The sequence below is a fragment of the Vidua macroura genome, chromosome 8 (genome assembly GCF_024509145.1).
Source record: "Vidua macroura isolate BioBank_ID:100142 chromosome 8, ASM2450914v1, whole genome shotgun sequence".
Classification (NCBI taxonomy): Eukaryota; Metazoa; Chordata; class Aves; order Passeriformes; family Viduidae; genus Vidua; species Vidua macroura.
Genome location: NC_071578.1, coordinates 35,642,694 through 35,664,739, shown reverse-complemented (window position 1 = coordinate 35,664,739; position 22,046 = coordinate 35,642,694). Strand labels below are relative to the sequence as shown.

The 22,046-nt window shown below is 40.4% G+C and overlaps 1 protein-coding gene across 6 annotated transcripts in view; it reads right to left on the bottom strand.

Moving 5' to 3' along the window:
- CTNNA3 (catenin alpha 3) overlaps window positions 1–22,046 on the bottom strand; it is a 427,746-nt gene that overhangs the window by 387,329 nt on the left and 18,371 nt on the right. For all 6 annotated transcript variants that reach the window (XM_053983470.1, XM_053983472.1, XM_053983468.1 and 3 more), the window contains 2 exons: window positions 18,644–18,810; window positions 9,022–9,141 (listed from right to left, as the gene is read on the bottom strand). In XM_053983470.1, the coding sequence (XP_053839445.1) occupies window positions 9,022–9,141; window positions 18,644–18,810 (287 nt within the window). The remainder of the gene's footprint in view (window positions 1–9,021; window positions 9,142–18,643; window positions 18,811–22,046) is intronic.

Here is a 22,046-nt window from a genome sequence, read left to right as displayed (position 1 = left end):
CATTGTTCCAGCTTAGCTGGAATCCAAAAGCTGAATGATTACCAAGGGTCAGAACCCTCATGAACAGAGCTAACAAGTTCTTCCCTCAAAACAAGGTTGTGAGCCAGGGAAAAGCTAAGAAGCTCCCTGGTACATAATCCTAACTGGTTACAGAACTTGGGTTTCACAGGAGACAGAGATCTCCACCTCTACCTCCTAACCTGCTACCACATGAGGGAAAAAAAAACCCTACACCCTGCACAAAATTCAAGTTTTTTATTTCCTATGTTGATGTTCTATCTACTAAAGCACTGAAGAATAGCCAAGTACTGTGGCCACAGTAAGTGCACCACACGCTCAGCCTTCGGATAAAGACAGCAAGACCCAACTGCTCCTGGCAGAGTCTGCTTTGGCTGCTGCCTGCTACGAGTTCCTGGGGCAAACACATCAGGACCAGTGCTCCTCCAGGACTTGTCCATCATTCCCAAGCATTATCATTCCCAACCATTTTCCATTCCCAGCTCAGTTATTTTGCAAGGCTTTGCATTTCATCTAATCTGATTTTTACGAAATGCCAAAGCAGAGAATCATTTTATAGGAGAATTTATTTTTCTGTGGGAAGCTGGTGTATGTCTGTCAGGCTGGGATCAATACAATATAACATTCCCCTCAGATAACTCTCTCACAAACTACTATTACTGTCATTTTCACCAGGACATAACATCATTCATTAGCCACTCTTAGTAATCAAAGCTCTGCATTCCAAACTGCTACTGCACTTCTAACTTGCATCCTTTCAGCATCTAAATAGCAGTTTTTCTCATACTAAGAAAAAAAAAAGGCACAAAAAAATAACCCAATCCCCCCCAAAAAAAAACTCTCTCACCACAAACAAAAACAGTAGCTCAGACTATATGGTACACACTGTCTCTGAGCCTGTAAAAATGTCAGTTGTCCTCAGACTGAACTTTTTACCTATTCTGACATAAATCTGTTATAGCCTGAAAAAAGGAACTTCAAATATCCACAGAACCTTACTGGCAAGTCCTTATACACCTATAAATCTTTAACTCTTGGATGGAGGCATTTAGTGAGGTCCTCCAGTAGATCTGGTACTAAGAGGCTTGCTGAAGGTCACACAAGATAGCTGTGAGAAAGCAAATCTAAAAATGTTTACAGGACATTTATATACGCATCTCCCACTTCTCTTTTTTCCTTTACGATTCAGTAAAGAATTTTTTTTTTTACAGTCACCACTCCCTACTGCTCCAGGTCATTTAATTTTAAAAAAGGGAAAGAAAAGAATGTGAAATTAAAATAGCACATATATCATTTTTATAGTGTTCAACAAAAGAAGCATCCTCTCTAAATCTTGCTTTTTCTGTAGAATATGCAGATATGTTACGTCCCAGAAAATTAAGGAATGTATTTTCTCCTTCAATTATGGTTAAGAATCATATATCACTTTACTAGGTGATGATTTCAACCCATAAAGACATACAAAGCTGTAGATCTCGGAGAGGGACAAAGAACCCAGCACAGTCTTTGAAAGTAACGGTCCTTAACTATTTCCAGAGACAGGAAGCCTGTTGAGGTGGCCGGCCGGGGCTCTGATGGCTCGACCTGGACGCTGCAACCTTCCCAGAGAGAGGTCCCGCAGGAGAAACATTTCTGGGGGCCTCAGGCAATCCTTCAGCCACAGGTAACCTCAGCAAGGGGCAGAGAGCCCAGCTCTCAGCAGTGGTTTCAGCTCCTGGTGGCTGCAGCTCTGCCTGGCGAGGGGTGCCCTGGCCAACACAGGCACAAAGAGACAGCAGCACCGTGTAGCTGTTCCGCAGAGGTAACGTTTATTCCAGCGCCCTGCGAGGGACGCCAGTGACGACAGCTCCCTGCTGAACAGGGCAAAACTGGGGGTTTTATGGGGAAAAGCAGGGGTGGTACAAAGGGGAAAAAACAATTGGTCCCAACGAATCTACGTGGGGTTCCAAAGCGTGCTGGGAACTCACCATGACCAAGGAGAATTTCTCAGTCCAGGAGGGTTTGAAAAGATCTTACCCTAGCCCATTCAAGGGATACCTCTCCAAGGGAGAGGGCTGGCACACCTATCTGTCTCCACAACTCCCCCTTCTGTATTTAATAAAAAGGCATCCCCAACAGCTCCTTTAAAGCAACATAAAAGGCATGAGAACATAAGTAACACAGTAAGAATCACAATAAAAATCCATAAAATCCCCTTAACCAAAGACGAAACCCATCCAGTTAATCCCCATTGTCCGAAAAGTTCATTGACCCATTCAGGGTTGTTCTCCACTTTTATGTCCTTTACTTGTTCCTTCAGTTTCTGGATGTTTGTGTGGATGGATTTTGAGTGCAAAGAAAGGTTGAAGCAGCACATCCCCTCAAAATCCTGGCAGCACTTAGACCTCATCCAAACAGAAATACTGCTTCTCGTGCACAACTATCAAAGTGTTATGTTTTATAACATTTATAAGATTTGATTGTAACAAAGGAGGAGGAACTATGTGAAATTCTGAAAGCCACTGCAGTTTAATGCTGTCTCTCTTGGAGAGGCATGACAAAAACCTGCCAAATAAACAGCAATGTGTTCCATATGGAGTGGGCTGAATGGACCATCCAGGGATGAGAGAGAGCTCAGGGGCCGATGACAACGCTGCTGAACACTCCTTGCTACCAACATCCAGTGTGAGAGAATGGAGATCTGCATCACAACGGGACATGGAAAGGAAACAAATCTGACCAGTCCTTTCTCAAGAACAGAAACCAAGCAATTAGTTCAGTCAGCTACACTTAGATTCCTGAGGAAAAACAATTACAGCAAGTAATGAAAGACATTATTTTATTCATCTAGAAATAAATCCAGGAATGAGTAACAGACACCAGTTTTGTCCAGATAAAGTCTTGCCAAATTAGTCTGGGTTGGTAGTCACAGGATTAGTAGCAAGTATCTCATAATATGACTAGATTCTGACATTCTTCACAGGACTTTTACATAAATAAATGGGAAAAATTGATTAAATTTCTCTGGAATCAATGGAGATTTCAGAACAGTTACCAATGATTCCCAGCAACTACAGAAATGCATTAAATCATTTTCTACAGGGGTCTGTTTTGGTTGCCTCACTATGGAGCATAACTTGGATAAGAAAAAAAAAGAGGAAAAGGAAAAGGGAAAAGGGAAAAGGGAAAAGGGAAAAGGGAAAAGGGAAAAGGGAAAAGGGTTTCCTGAGAGGTGGGGAGGACAAGGAACCATCAGGGCACTGTAGGGCAGGATTTGAACTCACAGTAATGTTCAAAAATAGGTGTGCTTCTCTCAGACAGGACACATTAAGGATGAGCACAAGTAATCACATGCAGGCAGGAACAGTCAGCTGCACAATGTATGATTTGAAACAACCAATGAGGCAACACTGCAGGGGAAAGTGAAAAAGCTCACCTCACTCCTGCTGTATAAAAGTGCAGTTTTGTTTTTTCCCTTGAGACACTGTTGCCTAACAGAATACTGCAATTGTCATAAAATCAGTTATCACTGCTTCTTTAAGAACCATTCTCCTTAGACTCTGACCCATTTACAACCCCCAAATTCTGGTTTTATCCCACATTAGCATAAACAGGTCACCAGAAGTATCATTCTATTTCATTAGGAGGAAAAAATAAATTGGTTTCCAGTCTACTGGAAGAATAGAGTTCTAATCTTAACCCCTGCCTCCCACTGAGATAAACCACCCAACACATCAAATTTCATATAGGAGACACCCATGGTACCATAGCAAATGTTCATGTGTAAAATCAGTGGTGTATCCTAGTCCCCCATGGAATGCACTCAAAATTCTCTCCAGCTTTTTAAGTCATGCCCTTTTAATATTACTTAGTTGTCTCTGTAATTTAATTTCTAGCCGAAGACCTCATTTCCTTCCCACTGTAACACTCAATTTTGCATTGTTTGTTTGTTGTTAAATTACCTGGTGACTTCTTGGTTGAATGTAAAGCATCATCCATCCTTGGCTCCCAAGACATTTCAGCTACATTTATCAGAGACAAGACTAGACTGGAATCTTTTATCCAAATTGATGACATCTTGGGCACAGCCAAAACTAATTCAGTGTCATAGAAACAGCAACAGTCTGAGCTTTGAAAGGTTAGGGGAGGCATGACTTTTTTCCTCAGAGGTTTAGCATCCATGCAAAGACAGAAAAATTGCACACAGGGAGATAAAAATTCAAATCATTCAAGCCTGGAACGGACAGACACAAATCCAACTGAACAAGGGAGCTGCTAAAACTATGGCACAGGCTGGGGAAATGTTGATATGAAACTCTTCCCCCTACAAATCTGAATATATATAAAAAATTATAAGCACAGGGGATATGAGCACTTTCAGGTGAGCAGGGAAAAGCAAAAACCTCTTCACCCATTAAGCAAGCCACAGAGATACACAGGACAGACAGAAGCAAGGACCAAATGACAGAGCTATAATCATGGAATTACCAAAACAAGTCAGGTGGCTGAGAACAGAATTGTCACAATTTTTCACTATCTTAGCTACTGAGACTAATTTGTTGTTTGCTTTTTTAAAAAAAATGAATGCATAAATCAACTATTTTAATTACACAACAACATGATAGATGTTGTTCCTATGTCAAGGGGAGATAAGCAGCTACAATACTGGAAATATAACCTATAGTCTCATTTTATAATCAATACTGTGTGACTACATATTAAAGTAGAAAATAAAAGAAGGCATTTTCAGGAATCTAATGGGAATCAAGTGCCTATATGTCCTTAAATTACTCTGGAGTAAAGTACAAGGCTTCTTTGAAAATTCCTAAACAAGATCTCAACACATCAAACCCTAAAATCTAAAAGATTAGACAGTGGTAGAGTGGTAAATACAAAAGTGAACAAATTCACCCATTTGTTAATCCAGGATGGCAATTCAGAAGACATAATTCTGCCTTTACCCTCCAACAAACAACCAAATGTACTGTCATTCTTAAGTCTGGAAGGAAAAAAAAACTGAATTCTCATTCAAATTCGTTCAACAGCACAAGCCACAGAAAGATCCGTAATTCCTGCCCTTTAATTTGCATCTCAGTTATTTCACATCTTTTCAAAAGGCATGGATAATGGACAGAAAGGCTACAAGCAGTGATTAATGTACTGCACCTCTTAACTAAGTCCTCTCAGTAGTTAATGGTCAAAAATATTTTTTTCTGGTTTGACTCTGAAAAAAACAGGTGATATGTTTATGCTAATGTGGGATAAAACCAGAATTTGGGGGTTGTAAATGGGGTCAAAGTCTAAGCAGAATGGTTCTTAAAGAAGCAGTGATAACTGATTTTATGACAACTGCAGTATTCTGTTAGGCAGCAGTGTCTCAAGGGAAAAAACAAAACTGCACTTTGAACAAACCATTTGCTTTCTGGTTTGAACGTGTCTGACTTCCATCCACTGGCTCTACTCATATTTCTGTGCACTAAAATAAAGGTTTAGTTAAGTACCTCTATTCCTGACACTTCTAAACCATAACCTTTTCCAGGTAACTTAAGGAGCTCAGTTATGCAGCTTTCTATCATCATGCTTGTTTTCTTGACAACAAATAATTCACCCTGAACTCCCTCCAATTTTCAGCATACTTTTAAGGGGTTTGCCACAAATAAACCTGCCAGTTGATAAGTGATAATCTCTTTCAAAAACTTGTCTCCAGCTGCTGGAGTGGAGCACTTTGGTGAACAAATCTCACACTGTGCTGGTTTTTGCTGGGGTAGAGTTAAGGTTTCTCCCACAGTAGCTGTGCTTGGGATCTGTGCTGGAAGGAGTGCTGGTAGCACTGGGATGTTTTGGGCATTGCTGGGCAGAGCTCACACAGAGCCAAGGCCTCCTCTGGCCTCACCCAACCCCACCAGTGAGGGGCTGGGAGGGGACACAGCCAGGCCAGCTGACCCCAAGTGACATCCCAAGGGATATCCCAGCCCGTGTGGGGCCATGCTCAGCACACAGAGCTGGGGGAGGAGAAGGAGGAAGGAGGACATTCAGGGTGATGGAGCTTGTCTTCCCCAGTCACTGTCACACGTGATGGGGCCCTGCTCTCCTGAGGATGGATGAACACCTGCCCAGCCATGGGAAGTGGGGAATCGGTTCCTTGTTCTGCTTTCCTTGTGTGCACAGCTTTTGCTTTATCTGTTAAAATGACTTTATCAACCCACAAGTTCTCACTTTCACTCTTCTGATTCTCTCCCACCAAAGCAAACAATCAAATGTGAAGAATAAAAGTGCATTTAATCCACTTTAACAAAAAGAAGTACCATCTGACTGAAGAAGCAAGTCTTCATTCAAAATTAAAACTTTCAAAATGCAAATTTGACTTGTACGATGATGAAGGCAGCTGCAGTACTGAAAACAAGGGACTGTGTGGAACAGAATGGGGAATGGCTCTGCTCCACGTTCGGGAAGCACTATTTCCCATGAGTGAAGTAAATCACTGTGTGCCCTGTAAGTATCTTTGACACAGCCCTTATCTCCTTCAGTTTCCAACACAGCTTTGAAAAACAGTTCTAAATATAACAAACATCAGAAAGAACTCCTAAAATTATTTTCTAAATGGATTAACCAAAATTATTTCCCATAGATTCATTCATTCCCAATTGTGTGTCCTTTAACACACACTTTCCTTGAGGGCATACAATCAACATCAAACAAGCAAACCTTAAATCAGAATACTTTACAACAGGATACTGCTTTTGTGTGCGTGCACATACTAAAGTCCTGTTGTCAACTATAAGATGACACGTTGATGGAGGCTTCTAGTCAAAAACTGAATGTCTTTGGATTACAGCCAGCACTGCTACAGGCATCCCAAAGGCACTGTTAGCTCTAAGAACAGCAGCAACGGTGGCAATTTTTCACTTTGACAGGTGCTAAATACCACTGAACTTTACTGTAAGTCCATTTTTATTGCAGCTACCACCCAATTCTCCTTAAATGACCTTACAGTTTATCAATTATAATAAACAGCCTTAAACAGTGCCGTTGCAGCTGAACACTGTATGGACAACTTCCTTCAACAGCAACAAAGACCCACGTAAGAGAAAGGAAGTGTGCACCTACCACAGCATCCCAAGAGCAGAGCTGGGACCTATCACTAAGTCCCAACTTAGCCCCAAGTGCTTTAACATTTTGTCCTCTCACTTCCCCTGAAAACATTCATATTGCAAAGGTGGTAATATTTAGGTTCATACAAACCAATGTAAACTTTACTTAGCTTTTACTGGAAACATTCCACAAAGTCACAGAGCAAGAGAATAAATTTTAGTACTCACATTGGCATGTAGCTATTCTTTTTTGTCAAATTTCAGAGATGAGAAAGTATCAAGGAAATTAAAAGCTTGTTTTAATTCAAAGGAATTGCCAGACTATCTCCTGGACAAGAAAGAAAATCTACATTTCTCAGATGAAGGCAACTCCTGGGCCATTTCAAAATGGCAGCTTGGCTATAAACAGATATTCTCAACCCAAAGGAATTTCTCTAGTGGGTGATGCCCAACCATCACCCCAAATAAGTTTGCCATTTATAGATGTTTGGTCTATATTTATTAATCACAGTCGATGTGGGACATTTTGAACACCCTTTAAAAAGCCCAGCTTTGATTTCCCATCTGTCCTGTAAACTTCCCCTAGTAAGAAGTACATTGCTATATTGCACTTCATGGCTTATGTCTGAAAAAAAAAGGTACAGAAGCAGATAACTGTATTTCTTTCAAAAGCAACATTCACTGCTTTCAGCATATAAACCACTTATTTTACCACCAATAGATTCACACTCAGACCATATACAAATGTTTGTCTCCAAACAGATGCAGTTACTCAGCATTTTGCCAGAGAGACTATGAATATACCCATAACCTAATACAAGTGCATATAAATTATTATCAATTAAATGTGTTATCAATTAAACGTAGTATCAATTAAACACTCCATAAACATGTCCCAAATTCTCAACAGCTTCAGTGTCAAATCAGGTCAGTGATTTTTGCACAGTAATCCAACCAATTCTCAATCTTTTCACAAAAAGATTGCTTTCTTTTTAAAGCTGGACAAAATTCAAAGCATCTTCTACACTAAATACATACATACATGCACTACTCAAATCCCTCACTGCAGGTTCTCCAGCAAGTTCTACTGAAATGAAAATCTCGGTATCAACAAGCAGGTAAAGCACTCCTCACCATAACCACGTAACTACTGCTCAGACAAACAATGCACATTAACTGAAACACAGGTAATTAATCAATTTCCTGACCTAGAGAGCTGCGAGTGATCCACCCCAAGCCCATTAACTGTTTGGCAACACTGACACCAAGTGACAGCATTCAGGAAAACACAAACCACAACAACCCCACATAGAAATGTTACAGCTTTTACTCTCATGCTGTGGAAGAGGTAAAGTCTTATTTTATCATCAAGAGCAGAAAATTAGTGAATACCCATAAAGAGATATTTTCACATAAGATATGTATAAGTGACAGAATATCCAACATTAAACATGTGTTAACAATTCAACTTCAATCTTGCAAACACAAGTCAAAGACCATGTGCACTTCAAAGTTGGAAGCATACTAACCTCACAAATTCATTTCTAAAGGTGAAAAAATTAGTGGTTTGCATGCATACAAAGTATTGGATTCCACTAACTTAGGTGAATTTGGTTATTTTTTCAAGTAAAAGATTGCAAATAGTACTTCTATACACTTCCATTTAGAAAATTACGTGTTAATGCAACTTTTAATGTCTGCTAAGTCTCACTTACTTGTTTTGCCTGTGCTTCTCTCTGCTGAAAAACCAAAACCCAGCAGTCCAGCATCATATGCATTAGGTAGACTTGCCCTGCCCTCACTGCCTTACCTGACACTGCACAAAGCACAAAACCCAACTGACAGAACAGCAACTCCATCAAACACAGCAGTTTTACCACCCACCCTGTTTATGCCCAGCATTCTGTCTTCTTACAAGCTTCCATGGTCTTACCTGCTGACGTTTGTATGCCAAGTAATCAAGATTTTCCAGATCTTTTTGAAACTTTTGGTAGGTTTTCTGTAGATCAGATTTACTGGATACATTTCTTAAAGATTCAAATGTTCTTTGAAACTGTGAGGAAAAATAAAAAAACAAAGCCAACAAAAAATTATCATTCATAGAATTGCTGTGTTTCATTCTGTATTACAATTATTTTCTACTAAATACTAAGGCGATTGAGGTTTGTCGCCTCTAACCTTCCACATATTCCTACAGTTTTGTTTTGAAACCAATCACAGAATTCAAAGCATTGTACATATGCTCATCTCAATTAAATGAAGTCCTCTAACTTCATAGGTCAGACCAAACACAAGCAATCAATCTTTAAAGGTGAGTTCTTTTTCTATGTCAAATTCCAGGAAGTAATAAATTCACACAGATTTAAATACTTTCTTTTCAACTAAGAAAAGTGTACACAACTTTATACAGGCCACGAACTCATTCTATCAAGCACAACAGCAGAACTTAGAAATCACAGGGTGCTTCTTATCAAGTTAATTTACTTAAGAGTAATTTAAGACTGGATAATCACCTTGGGCAATGTGCCCACATTCTGCATGAAAACTGTGACAACTCCTATTACGCTTCACTATGGACCTTACTTTTAAATTTAAAACTTCTTTCATGCATACACTGTTATTAAAAATAGGACTAGTATTTTTCAGAGATGCAAAACACCAGCCCAGGTGTAGGAACTGTAACAGAAAGGTTAAGACTTGTGTCCGAGGAGAACTGGAGGCCCAGCTCCCTTGTTACCTTCAGGAAATCAAGAGCCTTCTCCTCTGACTTGCTGTTTTCCCAGCTGTAAATACCCTTCTTCACCTCATGAGCATGTGACAGCTGCAAAGCTGCAGGTAGCTCAGTAATATTTTGTTATCACTGTGATTACCATCGGAAGCAAGTCTATAAACATACATTTACACTGACATAATCAAGAAGAACTACACACTTGTAAATCCTTCCAAAATATTGCCTGAGCCCACTGGAGTTCCAGGGTCTGCAGGTGAAGCTCACCCGTGGTACCAGTGCCCAGGGGATGAGGCAATGGACTGCTCTGCAGTCAGTTCTGGAAAACCAAGCACTTCTGTACTAACTACAGCCCACATTTCTCTATACATTTGCTTAAACTACAGCCACTGAATTGGAATAATGAAGCACAGGAGCAGAAGGAAAAAAAAAAAAAACAAAAGAAAACAAAGCCAAACCTCCACTCATCTTCTGTCCCTCTTTAAGAAACTGACAACACAACTGACAGCCCATGCTGCTCATGGATGTGGAGAGCTCCAGAGCCCCTCACTCCTGAGCAGGTGACCCAGCTCAAGCCCAAGCTGCACCTGATGCTGAACAGCCCCCAGGTACTTCTCCCTGGGGATAATAAGAAGCTGCAGTGGATTTCCACTGACAATTTACAACAACTTGCCTGGAACCTTCAGCACATCCTGTTTGCCACTCTGCAGCCTTTATTTCAGTCTCGCTGCTCTCATAACCAAAAGGCAAGTTAAGGTAGTGTTTTCATCTATTTGCAATTTATCTTACTCTACCTCATTCAGCACTACTAGAGGTTAACTGGAGACTTTCTAGCTGCATTTAAATTGTTTGCTATCAAAAAAATAAAACAAAACTTTCTCACCCAAAGTATATGTTCCTGAATTCTGTACCAACACGGCTGACAGAACACACATGCTAACACAAAACTGCAATACCCTCTATTCTTTTCTGTTTGACTTCATTATCTTCCAATTTTTGTATGATTTGTTGTTTTCAGATTTTACCTCTGCTCCAGAGCTGATGTGAAAGCCTTGCATTTGGAATGTTTGCTTTCATCAATTCCCACTCCTGGCTAACCCCTTAGTTGGAAGCAACTTAATTGCAACATTTGCAAACAAGACCCGAGTTCAGTTTAAGGTGACCAAAAGAACTCCATAGTCCTTGCTTTTTTTCAAGTCTGTAAGAAACTGTTCATAATGTCTCTGGCAAGTTCATCATGCACCTTCTGCTTCAAACCATGACATATTTCTCCAGAACTTAGCCCAAAGCTGTTGCCCAACTCTGTTGTGGGATTGAATAATACAGGGAAAAGGTCTCCAATGATTTCCAAACTCACTGAATAAACATAAGGTACAGTCTTTTCTTGAGGTGTCTTTTTTTTTTTTTCAGATAATCATCAACATGTTAGACTACAATACAGTTGTAGAATCATCATCATCCTTTTAAGGATGTACTTAATCCCACAGCTTCAATTCTTCATTAACAGGAGCTCTGCTAGCAAGATCACTCACTTCCTTATGTCCTGCAGCAACCTAAACATTAATAATACAATTGGCTCTCTTGAAAGAGATATAAGAAGCAGCATGAGAGCACGATCAAATACAAATCAAATGTATAACTATAAGGACAACATGATTCAATAAAATTGATGAGTAACTGCCAGAACATTCACATCTGTCTTTAGATGTAAGGGAGAAACACTTTTTAAAAATTTAACTCACAAGTAAATAAAAAATCAACCAAACAATTTTAAGGAAACATAGATCTGCTCTTTCCACTGTCATCAGCAGGAAATCAGAAAATTGTGCCTTGGACATAACAAAGGTTATCAGCACATATGTTAAACTTAAAACTACATCTGCATCTTTCCGCATCATACTTCTATCAGTGTGAGCCAGCATTTTGGAGTGAGTGGTAAAAAAACCTCTCTCATCTCTCCTGTCTAGAGGTGAAAAGAAATATCAGAATTCCTGACTTTTTTTCTTCTCTTACCAATAACCAAATATAAATAATCATAAGAGATTCACAGAAGCTCTTTTCTGCCTGTTATGTTTTCAAAGTGCTTTGAACAGTTTCTGGAAGCTGAGAAGTAGCATTCCTTTACTACTTTTGCTCTTGGTGGCACTACTAGGTAGCTACCTGGACTCACCTTCCCTCCACGGTAAAATCATATCTCTGTGATTCTATCAGAGCTGCTTCTGTTTGTCAAGTTACCACACATAGACAACTTTGTACCTTAAAGAGAAGAGCATGACTTTATAGTCATTAATATCACAGCATTCCATTACAGGAAACCCCAAACCTACCAAATGCAGAACCAGAGCCCAGCACCCTGGTCCTATAAGGCAGGGTGGAAAACACAGCAGCCCCAGTGTCCCGAGCAGGCACCATCAGTACATGGCTGAATGAAGGCTCTGTGCTCATTTGACTGGAAACCAACACACAGTGAATGCTTCAACTAAGTGAAGCAACTCCCACTGTCCCATTTTAGGTACCACAAAGCAACAAATACCATCAGAATCTGCAAGTGATGAGGATCACAAATGTGGACGGGTCAGAAGAGTGCTACAACACAGCCTCCTTGGAAGTACAATGTTCCTGATTAGGGTAAGGTGGAGTCCTGCAGCCTCCTCTCAGATACTGACCATGGTTCATCCGATTACTAAGTGTGACTGTAAGCAAAAGTACCGAAAGTCCTATGGTCTTCTCACATCTTACACACTGCAATGTCAAAGATGAGAGGTGAGCTCTGACTGAAGTTTCTCCTGCAGTAAAACGGATTAACAGCTGAGAATCCTCTGCTGTCTTTATGAGCTCCTGACATAGCATTTTGAGGGTTTTCTCCACTACCCTTCTACCTACATTCAGGAGCCTTGGAACTTCTGCTCTGCTGTCATATGTAATGAAAATGAGGCAATGAGATCAAAGAGGCTGAGACAAAGTGGCTGCACATTTCAAAATGAAATCATATTAAACTAACTAATCATACTAAAAAATTTGATACTGCTTAAGCCAACATTTACTACATTTTATCTTCAATATGAGCCATGAAAATTAATGGCTTACCAGCTAAGCAGGAGGCTAGGACACAGAATTATGAGATTATAAACATGCAGTGCAAAGTGCTTCACTGCTTATAATTCAGAAACGTGGGAAGCAGTATCACTGAATACAGAGTGCAAAGCCATATTCCTGGTAACCATGTTCCAATCTCCATACAGAGAGGAAGAGGGATGGGGGCAGCTGATCCTGCCTCTCCAGTCTGTGCATGATGCTCTGCACACTCCTTTCGTGTCACTTGCCCGGGAGTCTAGCTTTATAAAGAGGATGTAATCAAAGGGCCTGCTGCACTTCCTTTACGTAGTTTCCTTCGACACAGCTGGTTGAGAGTTAGGGCCAGGGCTGCAAAAAGCAGCTCTGTTATTCACAAATTAGGAGAAATGGCTCTTTTTTGTTCGTCCTGAGCTGCACAAGTCAGAGTATTTGTATTTCAGAGTATCAGTATTATCATCTTCCACTGCACAGGGCAGCACAGTAGCACTGAACTATTTTCTCCATTGGTAAAATATTTCTCTTTATTTTCATATGGATTAATATGAACTGAATTAAGGACAAGAAGCAAATTTTACTCCTATTTTGACATAAGAAAGCTGTCCATTGAAAAAATATACCTTCCTGTTTCGATAAGGTACTGGTTCTCTACAAGACTAAATTATAACTAAATGTATTATTTAAATTACCCAGAGATATGGTTGGAAAAAAGCCATTCACAACCTCTCTTAAATTCCAATTACTGAACACACATACTTATGAGAAAAAAAGCTGCTCTTCTCCTATTTTGCTGTAATGGAATGGGCAATGTGCCTCCTTTGGAGATGTTTACGGAAAGCAGTTCACAGCTTTTTCCATTCAGAAAATATCAGATGATTTTGCTGTCATTTTAAGAAGGTCTTTCAACATACACTCTGATGATAAAGCAGATATTGTTTGTTTTGCATGCATTTCCTCATTTCTGCCTCTCAAAGCACAAATGAGTTATAAAATACATTTCTCTAGATCAGAATGATCTCTGCATCATTGTTGATGCAGAACTGTTGATCAGACAAGCCACTCTACATTACACCAATTTTGTTACTATACTGCCAATAAATAACGTCTCAGGAGAAGATCATTTCCCAAGATTATTTTCCCGGCCCAGAATGTGCCTTCTCGTATCAGCACTCTAGAGAAGGAAATTTCAAAACATCACTTCCATGTTATTCTCTTATAAGCACAGCACTTCAGTGGTGAATGCAGGCTGCTGCAGAGGCCAAAGACAGGAACAGACACTCCCCAGGGAAGCCTTCAGCCATGTTCTTTCCCTGACAGGTTCAAACAGAGTCGACTGCAATGGAGCACTGGTCACTGACTGCAGCATGCAGGCATCTGCACAGTCCAAACAATTGCTTCAAACAGGCCTCTGCTTTTCTAATATCCCACCTTCCAACTTCATCACCAGACACAATGTGGACTTCTCACACTCACCTGTACTTCTGATTACTTCAAGCATTGTATTATCCTCTGCTACAAACCACCTTTATGTTACAGATCTCCCCAAGCTTTATGTTTACAACTTAACATTCCAGTCAGAATTTATCATCCCACAGCTTGACAATTATTTACTTTTACAAGATACAAAGGAGCAGTTAAGAGGCTCCTATACCAAGCACAGAAGCGGATCCAGATTCCTGTTGCACTCAAAAGGATGCTCAGTTTGAAAAAGCCAGCTCCTAAAAGCAATTCTTTGGAAGCTGCTTTTCCTCTGTTATTTACTGCACATCACAGAGTGCCACAGAACTTGCAGAGTATGATGATAAATACTGCAGGCCTGATTCCAAAGAACTGCATCCCATGTACCACAGACAAACCTCTGACTGGCAGCAGGAATATCTGTTTGATGAGAAAATAAGTAGGAGTGTGAACCAAAGGAGAAACCAGATCTTCTCTCAAAGACTCCTGTCACCTTCTTAATACTCCCTGTGCCCCAGAAGTTCCCCTGCCATGGCAGTGACCCAAGCCCAACAAAAGAAAGTGGCAAGAAGTTAGAATTTAATCTGGCTACTGCTGTACAAAACAAGGTTTCTATAAACACATCAGGAATAAATGGAGGGCTAAGGACAATCTCCATCCTTTACTGGATGCAGGGGAAAGCAGAGTGGCAAAGAGGTACTTCTCTATCTCAGCCTTTAGCAGCAGGACCAGTTGTTTTCCAGGTACCCAATCCCCTGAAGTTAAGCACAGGGATGGGGAGCAGAACAAATCCCCCCCAATACAAAATGAAATGTTTAGTGACCGGCTACACCATCTAAGACTCGCACAAGTCCACGTGCCGAAGTGATCTACTGGAGGGTAGGAAGGCTCCCCACAGGGATCTGGATCAATTAAGCACAGTTCTGGGAGCTGAACCAAGCCCCTAAACCTGAAGCACAGGGCAGCCCAAGACGACTTTCCTCTTTTGTTCTATGTAACCCTACCAAGTTCTTGCTCAGAACATTCTTAATGCTGATGAATACTCTGCAGGAAAGGGAAGAACAGACAGCACTACGCTCACAGGGCCCAACTTCACAAGTTGCTTCTTATCTCTAGTAATTCTCTTTTTTTTTTTCCCTGGCAGGAGTTTCAAATAACTGTAAGCAAGCATTTGTAAAGATCATGCTGAAGCATTCATGAAAAATATGAAGACTTGCACAGTAAATCTACAAGCATGACATGAAGAGTAAAAAGGCAGATAAAACATGTTGGCTCAGCATGATCTGAAACCGATTAGAAAAAGACAGACTGCCAATGCTCTTTGAATGAAATTCTCCAAACTTGTTACTTTCCCACTGTTCTCTTCTGATCAATAAATTTAAGCAATACCATTAGTCTGTTAATTCACTTAATTAAATAATATCGAGCATTACTAACCATAATGGATGAGCTCTGATTTAGAGTGCAAGACAGAAGACAGCCCTTTGTCTGACCACATTTTTCAGAACTCTGTTGTTTCTTTAGAGACTTCGAACTCGTTAAGCATGGAAACTCAGACACGAATAGATATTTATTTAAACTCTTCTCTGTTTAAAAAAAAAAAAGTTGTTTAAAGAAGGAAAACTTGGTGTGATGTACTTGATTTTTTCAGTGAACTCTAGAAGGATCTTCCTGTTTGCACTGCACCCTCAGAATCTTTTAGGACTGTGAGTTCCACAAGTGGCCAGAAGTGTTCTGTGCCAGAATGTGACCAGTCACTGAGAGTTTGTACTGTCATCTAGTAAGCATTATTTACACACACGTTTATTCACCCTTTGCCTGGTGAAAATCTGATAGAATTCATTAAGCAGCCAAAATTCTCTCCACTTTATTAGCAAAACTTCTAAAAAAGCTAATTTCCTCTTGACAAAGCTAGATTTTTGAACATTTGCTTTGAAATTCCTTCCAGGATTATCAAATCCTTTCAAACTCACCTGTTATTTCTAGTTTTGAAAAGTCATATTTCAGTATTTTTGTGACAAAAAATATTCAGTATTTTCAGCACTACACACTGTTTAATATGAAGACTTTATTACACAGAATTCAAAAACAGTCCTAAGACTAAGCAAAATGCACAGAAAACAATATTGTTAGAGACTACATAAACTGGAAGGAGACAGCTGAGGTTTATCCTTTTTTCCTAGATATACATCAACAGGCAGATGCGACAGGTAACAGTAGATGAGGATTTCTATGCCAGCCAGTCACACTGTCTTTGTTTTCTTTCTATTTTTATTCCCAGGTTACTGAGGAAATTAAACTTTGATGATCCAGACTGTATTCTGTCAGTAGAAAAAGGTATCGTTTTAAACGTCAGTGTTGGAATTAACTAATTTTAGTGAGTGACCAAGGCTAAAAACGTTCAGCACTCTTTGATAAATGGGTTTGAAAAATATTAGATTCTTAAATAGGTAATTCCCCATTAAATACTTTCATACTGAGCAAGATCTCACTAATACTGTACAGAGTTCTTTGATGATGCTGAACCAACTTTAGTTTTATACATGCAAATAAAGAAAAAGTCCTTGATTAGAATTTTTATGTCTTTCATTCTACTATTACTTACTATTACTTTTTTTTTTTTCAAATAAATTTTGTCTTAGTCCTTTCTAATGTCTTCATTCCACCCCATAAAAATTACAGTGCTCAGAGACATGGAAATAAAGAGCAATGAAATTTCCCATCTCTTAAATGATAACAGCTGTAACACCCATGTCTGAAGAACAGGGTAATATGGTAGAAGTATTAAGGTTTTAGAACAAGTGCAAAGAAAAACAGCTAAACACTCCTAAAAACAGGACTTGATTTCCAAGGCATATGAGCTTGCAAAATGCAAGAATATTAGAGTGGCTACAGCAAAGACAAGGCCTACTTTGACACTGTGTGAATACAACGTCTTTTTGTGGGAGCAAGTCCATGTTGAAGAAAAACTGAATTCCTAAGGGAGTTTTAAAGTATAATGATTACAGTTAAACATTTAGAATAGAGCCATGTTGAAATTCATTAAAATATTTAATTGCCTTTAAATCTGGCTCAGTTAGCTGTGACCAGAAGTTGTTAGAACCTGAGGGATGTTCAATAGCATCTATTGAAATTACATTAAGTCAATTTCCTAATTAGATGTCAACATAAAAGACACCATTACAGCTAATACCACTGTTGGCAAGTTCAGCAGCCAGAGCAGAGACTAAATAGATATGCAAAATGTAACACACTCTCCTCTAACAAGTAGGGTGAGTCTTTTTGCACAGGCACTACTGAGAGTATTTACCACACTAATTTATTCTAAGGGTTCATTTACAATTTCAGTTCCCCCTCCTATTAAGAGGAAATATGGAAGAAGATGAAAATTTAATGGCACTCTGCAGTGCTGGAGTTGTTCCTGAATGATACTCTGCATTCTTTCACCATTTTCAGTTATTTTTTGTTTTCATTTTCAGATGGAAAACATGAAGTGAATTAGACAGCCGTTTAGAAATACTGAAACTCTAGTAAGGAAAACCATCTTATTTTAGCTCTCTCATGTAAAACATACTCAATACATCTCAGAAGAGAGCATCTAGGATTATGAAAATAAATATTAAAAATGTAGCAGATTACCATGAAAAATATCATAATTTAAGAACATTTTCCATTAACAGTACAAAAGCTACAGGCCATTCCTATTACAGCAGACAAATTTAAACACACAGAACAACACAGAAGCTTCTGTGAGTCAGTGTTAATTTAGCCTGTGGTGCATCTCCAGCAGTTGTCAGTGGCAGATTTTTCAAGCCCAGTATTGAAACCCACACAACATTGTTTTATTATGAAATAGTTTTCCTACTCTGATTTGGAGCCAAATTTTCATTCTCTCATCCTCACCAAACTGAACTTGCTTCAACATGGTCTTCTAAGTCACTGTGCTCTCTGGTGGCATGAGGCATTATGAGAGATGGCACTGATTATTCACCTCTGCCCTGAAACATTAGGAAGTCAACAGAAATTTGTGGTTTTATCACTCTCTTATAAATTACTGAAAATATTACTGGGAAAAAATGAACCAAAAAAAGATCAAATATGCTGAGCTGCGAGTAGATGAGTTTTTTTGGTCCATTTACAGATCTCATCTAGAATCCACACTTGTCCCAGCTGCCCAGGTGCTACGTGCACGAGACCTGCACGGCACAAGTACAGACAGAGTTTTCCATGCCTGCAGAGCCCTGAGCAGACCCAGCTGTGGCTAACAGGAGCCTGGGGTGAGCAGAGCGTTACTCACCACAGTCAGGTGCTGCAGCAGATAGGCCACGTCCACCATGTCGGCCAGAACCAGGAGCCTGGTGACAGCAGCCAGCAGGGAGCGAGCGGCTGGGACAACAGCCTGCCTCCTGGGCAGGGAGCAGGGATCACTGGTGAACGCCTCTGCTGACACCTGCAGGGCCTGACCTGCAAAAGGAGACACATTTCCTTAGGCTGCATCATGACACCCAGAGGAAAGGAAGTCACCGAAGTTCCCGCGGTTATTTCGCGAGTCACAAGTACTGCCAATAAATCTGGTATCTCTTTCTTGCCCTAATGCCTTGAAATGAAGGTATATTATTACAGATCATGCAGGTTCTGTTCCACATCTTCTACAGCATCATTTAATTCTGAAATAATTCCCTTGGCCTTCACACTATTACTCTTAACTGTACACAACAAAGCCAGCAGCTTTGTTAAACTTTTCTAGTCACTACTTGTTATATCACTGTGTACTTTGGTGTCATTGCTATTAAATAATTGCTGGTCACAGAAGGGAATCAAATATTGCTCCTCTCATTACAAATGTAAGTTAATGGAAGGAAAACCGCATACACTCAAACATCTGACTGACATAAAGTGAAATCTGTGCCACGGAGCCAGTAACTGCCAGTAGACAACAATATACTGCTCTCCAATGTGAAGTTTGGTAAATGAAATTCAACAATATGGACAATAGTGACAAACACCATAAATACCTGAAGGGAGGTGAAAAGCAGATGGAGCCAGACTGCTCTCAGTGGTGCCCAGCAACAGGAGGAGAAGCAATGGGCACAAACTGACACACAGGAGATTCCATGTAAGCATCAGAAAATGTTTTTTCACTGTGAGAGTGACTCAGCAGTGGCACAGGCCAGCCAGGAAGGCTGTGGAGTCTCCATCCTGGGAAATGTTAAAAACCTGACTGGACATGATCCTGGGCAGACTGCTGGCCATGCCTGACGTGGGGCATTGGACCAGACAACCCTCAGAGGTCCCTTCCACCCCTCAACATTCTGCAATTCTGTGAGCAAACACGAGTCAGAGAGCCTGAATACAACCAAGCCCTTAGAAATGAGCGTGACATAAGCTGGGATGGCCAGATGAACACATAAAATCATAACCCTAAAACAGAGCCATGAGATGCAGGCTAGACAGACAGGAGCTACAAGTACAAACAGCAGAAAATGACAGCTCCAACAACACGATGTTGAAACTTTCTTAAATTGCAGTAGACAGCATGACAATCTGATGCAATTTAATCTATTTTTATTTTAATTCCCACCAACTGGATATTATTCCATAATTGCATCTGTCACAAACAACGAAACGCAAAAAATGTCCTTTTAGTGGCACAAATAGGAATTCAGACAGATAGCAGCATTCAAAGTATTTCAATTCTTTTAGACAACCAAACAAAAAAGCTATTCAAAGAACCAAAGCCAGGATCTATCATAACTGCACAATTACTGTCAGGCAGATATTTCCAAGACTCTGTTCAACACACCCAGATAAGATGACTCCCAAAGTAAATGTTGCTCTACCATCAGCTGATCAGCTACTGACAGTTACTGCTGTGTCAAATGACTGTTATTTACATGTGCCTACAAAAATCTGCTCATGCACAGGGAAATGTAAAAAACACTCTCCGGCCACAGGTAATTTTTTAAAAAGTTAAAGGATTCACACACCCTTTATCCAGCACCAAAAATATCCAAAAGTTACATGAAAATGCCTTTAAAAACAAGTGAATTGTGAGCCTGCTGGCAATCAGCTGACAGCTCGTGCCAGGCTGTGTCTGTACAACTGCAACAACGCCACCAACTGCAGGCAGTGAGCACCCCTCAGAGACAGTGCTCAGCATCACACCGACAACAGCCAAGTGCTCTTCACTGGTTAGGAAAGATCAACAAAATTACGCTTTCCTCTTTTATTTATTTGAATAGATTTTCTTTCTCCTTTTGAAATCCCATCCAAGTATCACATTTTCCTCTCTTCCATTTCTATTTACAACCAGCTTTCATTTTTTAACTTCAGCAGTGTGAAATGCACATGGAATGCAGTGAATTTTATTCCATTCTTGCGTCCTCCCACAAGGAGGTTCTGTTGCCAAGTCCTGTCACCCGCTCTTGAACTGCACTGTTAGACACTGATGGCTTTACAGTTCCAGAGAAACACAGTTGACAATAGGAGCTCATTTACTAAGGGGGGAACAGACGTACCAAAGTTAGTAAAAAGAATTTCCAACATTTCAGTCTCAAACTTGAGAGAGCAGAAATACAAACAAACAAGAAAAAAACTCACAATGGTTTATAATACAGAATCCTAGAATGCTTTGGTTTGGAAGGGACCTCAAACATCATTTAGTTCAAATCCCCCTGACATGGGCAGGGACACTTTCCACTAGCCCAGGTTGCTGCAAGCCCCATCCAACCTGGCTTTGACACTTCCAGGGATGGGGCAGCCACAGCTCCTCTGGGCACCCTGTGCCAGTGCCTCAGCATTTTCGTGATGAAGAACTTCTTCCTAGTATCCAATCTGAAACACCCTTTGTTAGTTTAAAGCCTTTCCCACTTGTAGGAAGTCCCCCTCCAGATCTCTCGTAGGTCACCCTTGGGTTCTGAGAGGCTCCAGTAATGTTTCCCCGGAGCCTTCTCTGCAGGCTGAACAAGCCCAACTCTCTCAACCTGGAGAGAGTGCTCAATTCCACTGAGCATCACTGTGGCCTCCTCTGGACTGGCTCCAACGTCCTTCTTACATTGAGGGCCTCACAGCTGAATACAGCATTCCACATGGGATCTCACATGGAACAGAACATTTATTGGCTCATATTGACACTAGTATGTGCAGCCTCCAATTCTGCAGGTATGAACTAACATATTAAGCAGAATAAGTACCAGAGAAGGTTGGGAATCAAGGTCACATCACAGCACAGAACAACTTACCCTTTCTAAAAACACAAGATTAAACAATACAAGTCACCGGTACAATCACCTGTTCTCTTCCTCCAAATACCACCTCCATCTGCTACAGCAAACAGACGATTCTGCTTCAGCCAGCTGAAGCGACGCTATCAGTGTCAGGGCACAGCAGATCGATGCCTCCTGCGTGCTCCTAATATTCAACACTGTGATAACTCAGATTCTCACAATAGCTTTCTGGAGCTGTTACAGGACATTTTTCTCCCGCCACACAGTCTCTTATCCCACTCAGATACCACTGGATTCTGTTGCATAGCAACTATTTCACCACTGCATATCAGGAAGTTCCACTTCCACATTTCATCCAGTTCTTCCTAACATGTAATCAGAACCACCACACATCCCCATCATGCCTTACACCCACCTCTTCATTCTCCCTTTCCCACTCAGGGGCACCTGATCCAGTGATGCTGATGTCAAAAG